The following is a 15,622-nucleotide window of genomic DNA, read 5'->3' on the forward strand; positions in this document are numbered from 1 at the left end:
TGGGAGTCCCGCTGAGTGACGGATGGCTTGATTTATTCACCTGATTAATTTTTGGGGCCTGCATTCCATTCAAGACCCGCCCTATCCTGCCTTGGATTTGAAGAATGCATGCAGCGGGGTGGGTATGAATTGGAGGAAAATTACAGTGAAGAGGTTGAACTTGCAGCAGTTTTGAAAGAATTTTCACTTCTTATGTCATATTTAGAAGAACATGAGAAGAAGGACATTCAGTTATGTTAAACTAACAAGGACTTCTGATTTTGTAATAAAAAAAAATTTAAAATTTTTTTTTTTTAAAAAGCGCAAATCAACACAAACATTTTCTTTACAATATGTCACCTGTTTTCCTAAGATGAGCCATGATTGGTCATTACCTTAGCCCTGAGAAACTGTGATGTCATTTTCAGTCAACAGAAAGTGGCAAAATGGCCGCCCCTGAGATGACTAAAAATGGGTGGATTTTAATGCCTAACGCATATTCCACAAACGCAATATTAATCAGAATGCTGTGTGTAAACTAGTGGGGATGCATAGAACATTTCCTAGTAATTTTTGGGTTGACTTCCTCTTTAGGAAATACAATGTCACTGTGGACATTGTTACCGCTGAACCATTTTTCACTGGGTCCCTTAATATTAACAGTTAAGAATGTTTAATTATGAGATCTGCGATATTACACACTATTACTCACTCAAATTTGCCTGTTTTGATTGGCCAGTCCCATCTCATGCAAATGAGCCACTCTACTGCCCTCTACTGTGAGGGTGTGCCAACGCGAGAATAGATATCATTACATGACGAGACGAGCGGGCTGGTGCTAACTGCAAAGAATTTGCAAGCCTCCTTATAAACAGTGAGAGTATAACCGGCCTAAAACCATGTGTCAATTAATGTGCAGATCTCAACATATGGCGCATGTAGCAGAGACGTTAGCGACAATTGCTTCAAAATCCCAACATCCCAGAAGGCATTTCCTTCAACCCCCGCAGTAATAGAGCTTAAGGCTTGAAGTTGTTTCTGGTTATCGTCCAATTAAATGAGCTGAGTAATGCCCTCTTGAAGCATACGAGTATTGTGACACTGCTAACACTTCCCTCTTTGAGCAAAATACGGGCGACGTCATGTGTGTTTGTGAGCGAACCAGAAACTCAGGACATCGCATTATAAGCGCCGTTATCAGCAAAGAGGCCAGACTTCGGGAGGAACTGTTTAGTGTAAACCCAGCTCGCTTGTTTGAGGAATGCAGAGGAGGAACCAACAACATCGTCTCTCTCTGGGAACATTCGAGCTCGGAGGTGCCGACTTCCGCGGAAGCAGCGGCGGGAGGGGGAGGGAGAAAAAAAGCTGCTTGATCAAATAATCTCATGTGAATGCACATCACTGAGGCTCGTGATTCCGTTTAAAAAGTGGGCACAGTGATTGCGATTGGCAGTCTGGGTCCACCCTTACCGCAGGCCGGATAAGCCGGGGTACACACATACACATTTTTAATGTTATCGTAGAAGATTTCTTACAATGTGGTGTTTGACAGACTCACGGTTTACAATTGACATATTTAACTATTAATCATTTGCTGGGGGTAAGTTTAACCTGGGTTGTTAGTGGAAGTTACGCAAAGTCTTCACCGCATGTACAGGTGGACTTAAAATATTTTTGAGGAGAAATACGATGATCAGGGTTTTGCTGACTTTCTATTGGAAAGCCTGAAAAATCCTCAAATTAGGACTAATTATCAGTATATGTGTGTAATCCACTTGAGCCATCGTCAAGATTGGTGCAAAAAAATCAGTCGAACGCACGCCACACGAGAATCTATCAGAGACTCCCGACAATCGGGCCTTTGCAGACTCTGATCTATGCGTGTACCCTGCTTGAAGGTGATATTCCTCCCTAAAGCCCAGAGGCTGGAGGATGCATTTCCTGTCTGAAGGGCAGCATTGGGAACAAGAATTGATCGGAGCCGAAATTTGATCCTCGCCCTCTCTCCAGTGGTGCCTAAGCAGCAGAAGACGCGCAATTTAGATCCAGACGTGTCGACAACAGATGAAGACTCTAAGTGATTTCACCTAACAACCCTGGCTAAACATTGCTCATCCCTTAGAACAGTCGAGACGTATATATGCACTTTTCTGTTGCATTTTTTTGCAGACTCAAATCTGTCTGTAAGCCATTTACAATGTTGTAAAATGAGGTTCAAATGACAAACCACTTTGAGATTAAAAAAAAAAAAATGGTGGTGTATATTTTCTCCAGTGACAAAAAACACGTGGAAATCATGGACATCTGTAAGCCTCCCACTGACACTGCTTTCCAATCTGACACTAAATTCTCACACCGTACTTCAATGCACCATAGTAGGGATTCTTTCGCTATTCGTCATTTAACATTGAGGCTGTGCGGCAACACAATGCAGCCACTGTTCAGAGTGAGAATCAAACAAGGAGAACAAACAAATCTGCCATCACAAACACAAATCCTGGTGCTGTACCTATTAGTGGAACACTCTAATCAAGTCGTGGCTTTCTTTTAAAACAACAACAAAAATTAAGTGTACATCTAGTGACAACATAATGTGTGCACAGAGTGAGCCAAATGACAGCAGGAAAGTAGCACCACCTTAAAAGCCAACTCAGGCCTAGCCAGTTTTACAGAAGGGAGTGGCGCTCAGATCACAATGAGGCAAATGATCCTTTGGTATGAACACAACATGCTACCAACAGTATGTCTTCAATTTAACAAAACATCACTTTTTTTATTTTCCTAAAGATAACTCACCCTCACGGTCCCGGCCACGATGAGCATGCTGTAAGAAGGAGGTTTTTCGAAATCGGTGGATGTTTCCTGGTTGGGAAAAAAAAAAAAAAAGGTTTAAAATCAACCCTAAAATCCATGAGCGTTGTCTTAACCCATTAAAGACGGGTGCGCATAACCGCGTTTCTACCACTCGAGCCGGGAGCGCTGTTGCGTCTTTCTACCTTTAAAGCCGGGAGAGCGCATATAACATTTAATTCTCTGTCTCTTAACCGATGAAATGCATCAGAATAGACATGTGACGGTGTCGTGAGTTGTCGCAGGATATCCGGAGTTTTTTCGAGCAGGAATGGCGGACGCCGTCGATTGCGGGAGCTCTAAAATGAATAACGGCAATGATATAGACACTGCGATTGTGGACTTTGAACCAGTAATACTAGTCGAACGTGATATATGGTTAAGATATATGTTTGTAGATAATGACAATATCGATGTCTTTGTAACAGAAAAGAGGATGGTAATTACCACTCGATTTTTTTTTAAATTAAACATAGTGCTTCTCTTGTACTGACACTTTATTTTTACCTCTTTGATTGAAACAGTAAAGATGAATAAACTAGAGTCTGTGTGAAAGACACATGGCTAAGCTCTCAAATTATTTTGGAATTATGTTTCTGTCTGCTACAGGGGCTGAGATATTAATTATTTTTGTAGGTGTTGATTTCTGGGTTTTCAAGGGTAATTCCAAAGACGACCTTAGGTTTTGGGGAGCTGTTGAGCCAGGTGTTTAAGGCCTCAATGGGTTAACATGCATGATATCAAAATTAGCATAGACGATATAAACAAAATAAACTGAGCATTTAACCTCTGTCATTTGGATTAGTGCAACTGCAAATACTAAAATCATCTTCACAGAATATGTGCATTCAATATGGGTTAAGCTTCACACATTTTATGGCTGTGGAAGGTACGCTGGAATTAAAGCATCAACTCCAGAAATGAAGGGGAAAGAGCCAAACATAATTTTTGTGAATTTGTTTTATTTCCTGTATTATGAATGTATATCGATAACTGAGATGATTAAAGCAGAAAAAAGGACATACTTACTGGGTCAATTTTAACCAATATAAAAAAATATATATTAAAAAAATAAAAATAAAAATAAAAAACTGCTGTGACAGTCAGAAGTAACTGTTTTTCCTTTAGTAGTGGCAATGCCCCCACCATTGCAGGAAGATATTTTTAGACACAATTATTCAACCAATTAATTAATCGGTAGAAAAACAACAACGCAGTATTAAACAACAAAACACACATGTGAGGTTCAGGTATTATTGTTGTCCATCTGGGGTCACCAACCTCACTTTCCACACTTTAATACGGCCGTGAAGTTGAGGGTGTGTAACTTTAAAAAGTGGCCCATGGCCTGGTGAGTGACATGGGTGTCAGCGAAAAAGAGTGCTGAGCTCAGGTTTGCTGTCAGTTGTTAACTGGCTGATAGTCGATTAGAACTGTATGTAGCAACTCGTGTATGAATGTGCTTTGTTCAATGAAGCGATTGAAAGTTGTTCGTACTCAAATTAATCAAGGTATTTGATTAATCAATTCAGCACTACGTGCAATAATTAGTGACCAATATCTACTTAAAACGAATAAATTCCATCCTCAAAGAGATAGAGCCTCCCTTTTGCCTGGAAAAATAACACGTAGTAAGTGTAATTTCTCGCAAAATAATCGACCACAAATATCAACGTTAAAGAGTTGAATACCTGGCCTGTTTGAAGTTGGTTGCTAACCAAAACAGGAGCACTCACAGCAACAGTCTCTCATGAGTGTGGCGTTTGTCTGTGTTTGTACCCTGGACTTACTAGTGCACAAGCAGCGACCGCACTAAGGTCCCTATTGTAATAACAGTAGATTTGTTTTTCTCCGAAATGAACTCCACTGAGGGCCTAAACATGCACAAAAACTCACCAAATCTTGCATACACATCGGGCCGGGTGAAAAATTTGATATTTTAATGTCACACACAACACAAAGCAGACAAAGTTGACCAAGTGATGGCTCAAAACCTAAGGTTACGTTGGAAATCTAGTAAGTCAATATACCCCTGTACCACTAAAATGGTTCACTATTACTCCAATTGTTTGTACAAACAAAAACTGTTAACCCTAATAGATGGGCCTGGTCATTATTTGCAGAGGATGTACATAAAGCAGGCCTTTCTAGCTGTAGTCGACAGGATCAGTTCTGTCAGACACAACTGTGGCTGGATTTGGCAAGTTGGAATCAAGTATGTCATCATGAGGCCGAGCAAGCAGCGCATATCTGGGCTGCCACTTCCTCTTCCGCGTATCCGTCTTATTAGCAAATGAAGACGCAATACAGTCTCCCTGTTGACCTTTTTGGAGGATTAAGAGCAACAGAGGCATGCTTTGCTAGAAGTCTTATGAAAGTGAATGACTGAGATCCCCAAATCGTGTCCTTATACTCCAAATTGTATTTACAGTCCGATAACTTGAAAATATTTCAATGGAAAAGCAAAATGAGGCTGGGACATAACACTGATGTGTTAAAATACTGCATCATTATCTATAAGTCAGTGGTGGAAAGTAATGAAGTACAAACACTTTTCAGGTTTCTGTACTCAGAGTGTTTCTTTTTTACTTTTACTACCTTTATATGGAATCAGATATCTGTGGCTTTCTATTCCTTTGTCCAAATAGGCTTATTAACTTTTTTGAAAACACACATGTAAGGTGTATTGTTTCAGTCATTTTCATCATTTAATTTAGCGTTTTTTGTTACTCACATTCTTTTTTACATTCTTACAAGAACAAGCACTTTGCAAGTTAATAAGAAGGAAACTATTTTGGGCTCTGTCAAGTTTTTTTTCCTACTGTGCAAAGTTATCAAAATGTGTATTCTATTTAAATCAAAATGGGTATTCTATTTTAATAACTGAAAGTTAAAATGTACTTATGCTTTAGTACGTTAAGTACATTTTAAGGTCTAGATACACCAATCCGACGTCGGTAAGCATCGGGACGTCGGATTGATGTAGCCGTCGTCACATCGGACCCCGTCAGGAAGCGTCTGGTGGGCGTTTGAGCAAGTTGAATCGGTGTCGTAAGTCGTGACATTTGGTCACTCTGATTGGCTGTTAGCTAGCGAATCAGCGCACAGGGCAAGGACAGAAAGCTGCCTTAATCTTCTTACAAGAGTGAGGGTTGACAATTTAAGCATTCCACAATACTGTGTCAAGAGCGTGAGGGTGTGCTTTGCGCGGGAGTTCACCGTGAGCGAAAAATATAGCTGAATGCATTGTTTACGTGTCTATAATCAGTCCCCGGCTAATAGCTTTCCGGTAGGCTTTTCTAACCATGAGGAATAATGACTACTGCCGCCGATGGTATGGAGGGGTGTTACATCTCACGCATGCGCAGAAGGTGCTTTAATGGTCAGCGTCGTTGTCTGTCATTGTGGGGTTTTTTTTCCAGGGCGACCTGCCGACAGTCGGCCCGACGCCACAGTGGGTAAGCGTTAGTCACAGTTGGCCAACGTCGGATCGGGCTATCTAGGCCTTAATAGTCTGTACAATTTTACTTTTATTTGAATAAAGCGTTTGAATAAATACTTCTACTTTCATCACTTTTTTTACACAAATATCTGTACTTGACCTTCAGCACCGAGTGTGAGTACTTTTGCCACCTCTGCGATTGTTATTACTTTGTTTTAATAAATCACATACCGCACACACCAGGATAATATCTCAGAAATCTTTCACAGCATCTAACAAGCAGGTCATTGCCATCTTGGAAAACGCTTACATTTGTCCCGATCGGCATTATGCGTTTACCCTGCTGGACAAACCACCATGCCTGAGGAAAAACAACCCAGACAGGCACAGAGGGACCAAACACAGGTATGGCGAGGTATCATTTGCTGTGCAATAACAAACACACATAGCGGGAACACCCCTGGCAGCCTCGTGCTATCCTGTTACCTTTGGTTTCAGCAGCTTTGCTGAAACTATGGCGGACAATAAAAAAAAAAAAGACAATTCCTCATTTGCCAACAACTGGGCAGAAGACTAGCAAACAGAAGCAGAGCAAAAGGATCTCAGGTAGTCTGAGAGGAATTCATAAGTGACACATAATTATACACGCATATTTACATCAAAATGAAACTGTCAGGATAAGCTGTGCTGACGATTACAAGATGACCAAGAAGCCGAACAGCAACGGTTATAAAAAAAAAAATAATAATAATAATAATAAAAATTTTAAAAAGCAGAAGTAGACCAGCTACTTTCCAAAGGTGAATTCGGCACAAACTACAGCATCTAATGGAGTACGACATACCTTTGAAATGAGTTTTCCTATTTCGGAGCAGCCCCGCGGAGGTGACAACCTGGTCGCCGTCGACCGTGGTGTCTTCCTCCACAATAGTATCCCCCATGACCAGCAGGCCCATCCTCCTCATGCGGATGAGCTGCGGGCCGGCTTCCTGCGGCGAGGGAGCAGCGGCGTGCTGGTGAGGAGGCCCATGAGCATTGGACACCTGGGCCCCACCTGGCACCAGACTCTTCAGAAAGTCCATGTTCAACTTGCCGCTCATTCGCTCGGGCGTACCGTCCAGCAGCTTGTGCCACGCCATTGTCACCCCATCCTAAGGCACGAGAGCGCCAACGGGAGCGTCCACGCTCGCTAAGATGAAGGCCATATGTGAGCCACGGGAGCTACCACGCCAGTTAAGAAGGCAGGCTACATGCCGCACTCCCTTAAAAGTTGTCTGTCTGGACTAACTAGTCGCTGACATACTTGAACAAAGCGGAGCAACTCCCTGTGCTGCGACGCTACCTGTTGGAAGGCAAAGCGTCACAGCACGTGTTGCGGGCCGGTGATGTCACGGCAAGTGGGCACTATCTAGGGTGGGACTCGGACGTGTTCCACGGGAGATAACGCGGGAGGATGAGGCAGGCCACGCCCCGGCCGGCTTGCATTGCTCGGCCGGTCAAAAAGACGCACCGAGGCAAAGCGGGAGACTGACAGTCAGCGTGAGAAGTAGGAAGGCATCAGAAAGCGAGCTAAACTCGTCCGCCTGCGGGAGCCGATAGCCCTTATCACTGCACTCAAATGCTCGTCCGCTTCCATGCAAGCGCTCTCAATAAAAACAAAGCTTGTAGAGTTAGCCCACGTTCATCGAAGGGGGCACGCTCCAGACTGACACGCGATAGAGAGAGACCATATTAAAAAAAAAAAAAAAACAACTTTCATACAGTCATACCTTGACTTGTATTAATCACTTACGTTCTACAAATGCATTTATGTAATAATATTTCTGCCAGTGATGATTTTTTTTCTTTTTTTTTATATTTAGCACCGCAAACAGCAGCACTTTGTCTTAAAATCCCACCGGTGTCTATTTGAGGTGTGGTGTTTATTTTTGGACGATCCGCCTAGCAATTACTACATTCTACATAAAAGTTCATTTACAGCCATATTGTGTCACCGCCTGTTTATTTTATTTTACGAATGTGGAAAAGGGAGGTGTCTCTTTGAGGTGTGGTGTTTATTTTTGGACGGCGCACACGATAATTGATTGGTACAACGCATCCATATCCTCTTTCGAGCAGAGATACCCAAAAAATTGCCGCATCAGAGCCTCAACAGAAGATCCGTCATGGTTATCAGCTTTTGTTATGCATTCTCATAAACCCCACTGTAAACTATACAGCTTTACAGATGCCACAAGTGCAGAGACTTTATTAAGTGTATATACTGCAAAAATGACTGCGCCATGAGACGAAGATGTAAAGATAATGATAGTCATAAAGTCTTATTACTTGTTATTTTTGTTTTCTATCGATGGTGTAGTGTTCAGTTATTAAATCTTCAACAGGCATCCATACTTTTTCTATAGGGCTTGTCCTCATTACTGGGATGGATAATTGGAGCCTTTCCCAGCTGACTTTGGGTGAGAGGCAGGGTACGCCCTGCTCTGCTCGCCAGCCAACTGAGGGTGCATATAGACAAACATTCACACCTATGGACAATTTAGAATCTTCAAAGAAATCCTTCGCCAGCATAGGTAGAACATTCAAACTCCACACTGGAATGACGAACCAAGATCCAAACCCCAAACCACAGAACCGTGCAGCCAGCGTGAAAGCGGGTAGTATGCAGTTGTGTCGGCAAGGCGAATAGGATGCATTTTTACAAGACAGTGCCAAAAAAATACAGATTTAACAAATCCATCAACATCTAAGAAGGAACGCTGCCAGGTTGGTCTTCTGCCAGGATGGTGCAGATACTGAGGCAGCAGATCCTGCTAAGAATCACTACATAAGCCAGGGAGGTGGTGAGAGGGAGGGAGCAGTTACTGGTGGCAAGTAGGCTGGCAATGGAGTGCAACATTTCAGGAAGGTTTCCGGTAAATTTTCTTGGGAAGTTAATTTGGGGAACTTTGGAATTATCCCAAGTGGGAAATTTTCCATGGGAATTAATAAGCTCTCACTGTGTCATGTCAGTTTTTGTTGATTATGGCGGCGCCATGTGGACAAAAGCGGTAGTGTTTTGACAAAAGTCAATCATTTCCCATGCATGCCAGCGCGTAGTGTCATGAAATCCTGAGCCGTCCTTATAGCGAAAGGAGGAAGTGAGTATGCCGTGAAGCAATTCAGGACGTTTGTATTTTTTTGTGTGCCAGGGTTGATCCCATCCTCCTCAAAGTTGCTTTGTGAAAGTAAAAACGATACAGACCCCCTCAGGGCATGAACTCCCATTCAATTACTGCACTTGTAAGTCAATGTTTCATCAAAAGAGTTGTGAAAAAAAATTATTACGGTCGATTTCTTGCCCAGCGCTGCTTTAAGAGCAAACATTCATTTTTGTGAATTCCTTGTTTATTCAGTTGTATTCCCACAAATGCCCAAGGAAAATGTCCAACTTTGAAAACTGATGTAATTTTCCAACCCTAGTGACAAGCAGATCACCGTCACCGGGTGCAATGATGGCAGCTGTCCACGGGTCTGCTCGTGTAACTGCTGAACAGCGAGAACAATGGCGTCGCACAGGAGGCCAAGATCCCAATCAGCCCAGGAATGTGAAAGAGGAAGCCCCGGGAACAATGTGGAGCCGTGTCGTTCGGGGTCCCCCGCCTGCCCGCCCGCCTTGTGCTGCTTTCAAACGCAGGAGAAAACAGGAAAACTCGTGGCCTGGGACCCAGAGACCCACGTCTGTTCTGTCAGTGTGGGGGGTGGGAGGGGGCTGATACTGTACAGTCATGATGATCACTAGGATAGTGCACTTATTTGACCTGCCCCACAGCCACCGCTGGGCTTTGAAACAGTTACACTGCCCCCTGGTGGTTAAAAGAATTATACATGCATTTTTTGGATACAGTACTCTAAAGCAGCAGTCCCAAACCACAAGGCAGCAGACCAGTACCTATTTGTGGGCCATTTGGTACTGGTTCACGCAAAGAGACTGAATCATACAAATTTCATTCCTCGGTATGTGGAACAAGTTTGATTTCTAAAAAAAATCAGGTGCGTCCAGTTTCTCTCTCCAATAGACCGCAGACTATATATATATATACACACTCTATAGACATCTACTGTATATACTATGGATATAAAAAGTCTTCACATCCCTGTTCAAATACTATTTTTGTGTGAAAAAAAAAATTGAGCCAAATTCTTTCAAAATGTTCTCTATTATTGATGTGACTTATAACCTGTAAAACACATTTGATTTTTTTTTAAGGGTAAATTTTGCAATAGGCAACTGAGATAATGTGGTTGCACAAGTGCACACCCTCTTAAAAGTGGGGATGTGTTGAGAATTTACCAATCACATTCAAATTCATGTTAAATGAGAGGCAGCACAAACCTGTCACCATGTAAGGTGCCGCCGATTAACCTGAAATAAAGTTCTGCTGCTCTAGCAGGCTATTTGTTTTAAAATACATTTCATGTGACATAAATTACAAAAAAAACTTTTGGAGGAATCAAGGCATCCCTTCAATATGCAGACAATAATTTTGACCAAATCAACAAAATTCAGGCCCCAAAAAATCATCAGAAAAAAAAACTGACAATTCTGTGAAAATTGGGCAAAAATATGGCAAATTCATTATCAAAAAAAGAATAAAAGTAAAAATCATGACAAAAAAAAATACATCTGTCAAAACGACAAAGACCTGGAAATAAAAACGAACCAAAATACATAAAAAATGACAAAAATAAGTAGTCAGCCCCTCGGACGCTCACCGCTTGAGAAAGCTAGTCTTTGTTTTCGCGGTCACAAACCAAAAATGCTTGCTGCCACTTTCTGTTGTCTGTTTGGACTTTTCAGATCTGTGTGGCAGCCTTACAAGCGGGGAGGCTCGACAATTTTTTTCCCCCCTTGCAAGCGAGAACAAGCAAGGCTATGTTCAAGTTCTAGACAAGACGACAAAGAAGTCCGGCTGGTTTGGTAACAAGCCAGAACGACAGTCGTTAGGCGACCCAGGGGGAGAGGGAACTCGCTTGGCTGAAGAATGTGACCTGACCGGACAGGACCCTTCATCAAAATATTTTCTACCCCTGTCAAAAAGTAGCATTCGGAAACATTTTACACTGAAACTTTTCTGCAAAAAGGTTTAAACTGTTACAATATATGCATCGTAGTTATGTCAGGCCTGTCTTGAAATATTTTTGCAGTCAAGGCGCTTACTGCGAAACGGGAGTCGATGACGCGTGCAGTGATGAATTAAGGCACTACATCTGTTGGAGTCAAGTCACTATTTGATAGACTACGGTAAGTGCATGACTTTGTGTAACGCATCGTTCTTCTCTCCAGAATTTGTGCGACAATGAAAAGTTGCACAAGCTCAGAAGGATGGAAAACAAAACAAAAAAGCAGGGAAGAAAAGGCAACTTGGCACTTTTCACAATCGGGCCAAACAAACAAAGAGATTAATAGGCCCAGTTTGCTCAGTTCCCACACTACTTAGCTCGCAATCGCTAAGAAAAACCTCAACCACAACACACGCCGCGGAATGACACGTTGAACACGTGTAACGGACGCTGTGGCTTCTCCAAAAATGTCATACTTGTTCTGCATTGGTCTTTCATTTAGCATATTTCGCACTTAACTGTTCACCTCTCCCCTCATTTGTTGGTCTATATGTGCCCTGCGATTGACTGGCAAGCAGGCCGTTCTCTTGGCAACGGGACTGTGCTCTACTCTGCTCAGCTCTGGGCTGGGTTGGGTTGGGCTGGGCTGGGACCGGATTAAAACCTTCTCCCGAAGCGGCGGAATAATCTGAAGATTACCCTCCGACATCAAGCCGTTACATAACTGATCCCCCGGTGTGCTAATGTGTACTTTCCTCCCAGTTTAGCATCAGGGAGTCTGATTCCAAAAAAAAAAAAAAAAAATTGTCATTAAATTTAGTGCGCTGGTGTCAACCAGCATGCGGCCTCCAGAGTCAAACGCGCCTGAGGTTGTACTAAGGTGAGGTTGTTAGTTTAAAACTAGAAGTTTGTACAAGAAAGTCAGAATACACCGTAGTTTAGCACCAACCTCTAGTTTTGGTTCTGGTCTGTCCAGATTTTGTTAGAATTGGTCAGATTTTTATATTCACCTTGATTTTACATTTTGAATTTTGTCTATTTTTCTAAATAGTGTCATATTTTCTTCACGTTTTGGCAGATTTTAGTCAAAATTTTGTTCTTGTTTTTTTGTGCTGTACTTCTATCAGGTGTTACCTGTTTATTGTCAGGGCTTTGTTAAAATAAATAAATAAATAAATAAATAAATAATCGTTCTCTGAATTTTAAAAGTTTTTGTCTAAATTTCTCTGTTTTTGTTTCATGTTTTTTTTAATCTTTTTATTTGTTTTTGGCCATATTGTATATTTTTGACAGCTTTACAGTTTTGCCTTTTTTAACAATTTTTGTGCAATTTTTGTATGTTTTTGTAAATTTTGTGTGATGGTTTATCAGGTGTTGCCTGATTTTTGTCCAGGTTTTATCCTATTTTCATCTGTTTTTGACTATAATTTTGTCAGAATGTCTGCATACTGGCGGCACGGTGGTCGACTGGTTAGCACGTCCGCCTCACAGTTCAGAGGTCGTGGGTTCGATCCCGGCTCCGGCCTCCCTGTGTGGAGTTTGCATGTTCTCCCCGTGCCTGCGTGGGTTTCCTCCGGGTACTCCGGTTTCCTCCCACATTCCAAAAACATGCATGGTAAGTTGATTGGACTGTCTAAATTGCCCCTAGGTGTGATTGTGAGTGCGAATGTCTGTCTCTGTGTGCCCTGCGATTGGCTGGCAACCAATTCAGGGTGTCCCCCGCCTACTGCCCAAAGACAGCTGGGATAGGCTCCAGCACGCCCCGCGACCCTTGTGAGGAGAAGCGGTATGGATAATGAATGAATGAATGAATGAATGTCTGCATACTTTCATCAGGGTTTATTCTGGGTGTTTTTTGTCAGATTTCAAATTTTTATTTTTTTTTAGGTTTGTCATTTTTGTAAATTTTTGTCGGATTTTAATTTGATTTTGTATTGGTCATCTTTTAGTCCGCTCTTTGGATTTTTGGTCAACATGTTTTTTAAATTTTTGTTAGAATTTTTTTTACACTTTCATCATTTTTTTGTCAAAGTTCTACTCAAATTTTTATAATTTTTTGTAGGTTTGTGCTATAATTTAGTCAGTTCAGTTTTTGCCGTACATTTCTCAAAGTTTTTCAGGTCAACGTTTTACTATAAGGCAGCAGCTGCCGACAAAGCCGACATGTACCATTAACCACTATCAAGCTGCAAAGGAAGGAAGGCCACGTCACTGAGTCACCCGGTAGCCAGACGGAGAAGCTGTTGGGGTGTGTGAACTTCCACCACAGTGCAAAAAGTGGTGAGAATGGGGTCATAATGACACTGAGTCCAAACAACCCGACCAGCTGCCTAGAAGTCATGTCGCAGTGACGCGCCATATCCCGGCAAAAGACGTAATGTGCCGTTTTCTCACGCCGCCATACCTGTGAGTAACGCATGATCACACTTCCTGCTGCGATGCGGTGACTTCAAGCTCAACCCAAGTAAAAAGTGAGTCACACCATTGAGGTCAAAAAGGTTAAATGTTTTTCTCTAATGTCACTTAATATACTTAAAGTCCTCCACTCTTCAACCAGATTAATGACTTTGAAAGGCATTATGGTGCCACTACAACTCTCCGAGGATGAAAGGAAATGAGGCAAGTGAGGAGGGCGGCTAAAGGTCAGTGTAACGAAAAGCATCTGATCAATGATTAGCTCGGCCTCAACCGATATGACCTGCAATCTGTGTAAGTGCAGTGCAATAGGGATGCTACACCAAAGGGGCGGGAGATCTATTTGGTTATCACGATTTATAACTTCTACACCATACATTTGACAAAAGATATCTACACTGTAATGGAAAATGTCTTATTTGATCATGTATAATTTGTGTTTTTGGACCTCTAATCGCGAATCACAACATAGCTAGGTAGCAACGTATCTAGTTAGCAACATCCAAGCTGATTTGTTTTTCTTCTTAGAACGTGTCATATGTGAAGTGTTTTTATGGCTTAATAACATTTTTACACTTGTACAAAAGTTAAAAATGTTACTTCAAATGTCGCCTGTATTGCTACGAAAGGCGTTGGTGCAGATTATTTCCATCGTTTCCTATGGGAAAAACTGTAACAATCCAGACAAAACTGATGGCGGCCAGCGTCTCGGGACTGTGAACATTTGAGGTTTTACTGTACATTTCTGTGGTGGCATTTTTCCATATATAGGAAGAATTAAAAGTTACAAAACACAAAAAAAGTGTCAGACAAAACCAGCGAGGGCCTCTCTATATGCAGCTCAACCAGACGTTAAATACAGGTCCAGCCGTAATCACCACGTCTTTCGGCGGAAACATGACGGGACGAGGACGTTAACCAGTGTGCATTCCTCTTATCATTTTCCTCACCCCGGACAAGATCATATTTGAATGCAGGAACAGGACATTTCGTAGCGATGCAACTAAATACGGTGAAAACTCTCGCGGTCTCCTTCTCTCTGGTAAAAAGAAAAGGGTGGTTTCCTTCCCAAACATCAATTATGATCCAAAGCCTTGCTCCCGACGCTCGGGATAATCTTCCTCAGCAGGGCTCAATTATAGTTTATTTCCAGCTCCCCAGCTCAGCTCCACGCAATCGAGTGAAAGAAAAAATAAACATGTCGAGAGTTCACTAAGTCCTGTGCTGTTTTATGCTACACATAGGATAAACAACCTCACTTGCAACAAAAATCATTTTGTGGGAGATTATGTTCTATATGACCAAATTATTAAGGGTGGGACAAACAAGCGATAATGTATGTATGATATTTTTATCGCTACAGTATCAATAAACTGGATCACTGTCGATTACCACGCAATCACTGTCTCGGTATTGTTGGAAAAAATATTGCGATGTAAACAGGAGAAGTCAAGTAAAAAATATATATTTTGAGTAAGCGGTTCGGAAAATGGATGGATGAATATGACCATACGCAGAATCTCTGTGCTTACTTCCTGGTAGGCTGATACGTCAGCACTTCCAAATATGGGCACGGTGGATACCGTGGCGCTGTCATCTTTCCGCTCTGCTGCCGAACTTATTCACGGTGAGCGAGTGCAGCATGAAAAGGGCATCACTGGTCAACCCAACTCCACCTCCTGATGTCACCCACTAGGCCATGCCCCCCAAGGGCACACATCCCAAACGGATACTACAGTACGTACAGTGCATTCTCTTTTATGATGTTTTGTTATGCTTTTATACCCTACAGTGCTATTTTTTCTTTGTTAAAAACAAGTTGTTTTTTTTAAA

The 15,622-nt window shown here is 42.0% G+C and overlaps 1 protein-coding gene across 9 annotated transcripts in view; it reads right to left on the reverse strand.

Moving 5' to 3' along the window:
• fryl (furry homolog, like) overlaps nucleotides 1–15,622 on the reverse strand; it is an 85,908-nt gene that overhangs the window by 66,055 nt on the left and 4,231 nt on the right. For 5 of the 9 annotated variants that reach the window (XR_015088863.1, XM_086046251.1, XM_086046246.1 and 2 more), the window contains exons 1-2: nucleotides 7,116–7,528; nucleotides 2,776–2,841 (exon numbers count right to left, since the gene is read on the reverse strand). The exons of 1 other annotated variant lie outside the window; for it this stretch is intronic. Coding sequence is in view for 5 of the 8 variants with exons in the window: in XM_086046251.1 (XP_085902377.1) it covers nucleotides 2,776–2,841; nucleotides 7,116–7,410 (361 nt within the window). In the remaining 3 variants the exon portion in view is untranslated. Of the gene's footprint in view, nucleotides 1–2,775; nucleotides 2,842–7,115; nucleotides 7,530–15,321; nucleotides 15,469–15,622 lie in introns of those variants that run through there. 3 more of the 9 variants (XM_086046249.1, XM_086046245.1, XM_086046248.1) reach the window with 3 other exon arrangements.

Source organism: Filicampus tigris, chromosome 12 (genome assembly GCF_054856515.1).
Source record: "Filicampus tigris isolate MCC_2025a chromosome 12, RoL_Ftig_1.0, whole genome shotgun sequence".
NCBI lineage: Eukaryota > Metazoa > Chordata > Actinopteri > Syngnathiformes > Syngnathidae > Filicampus > Filicampus tigris.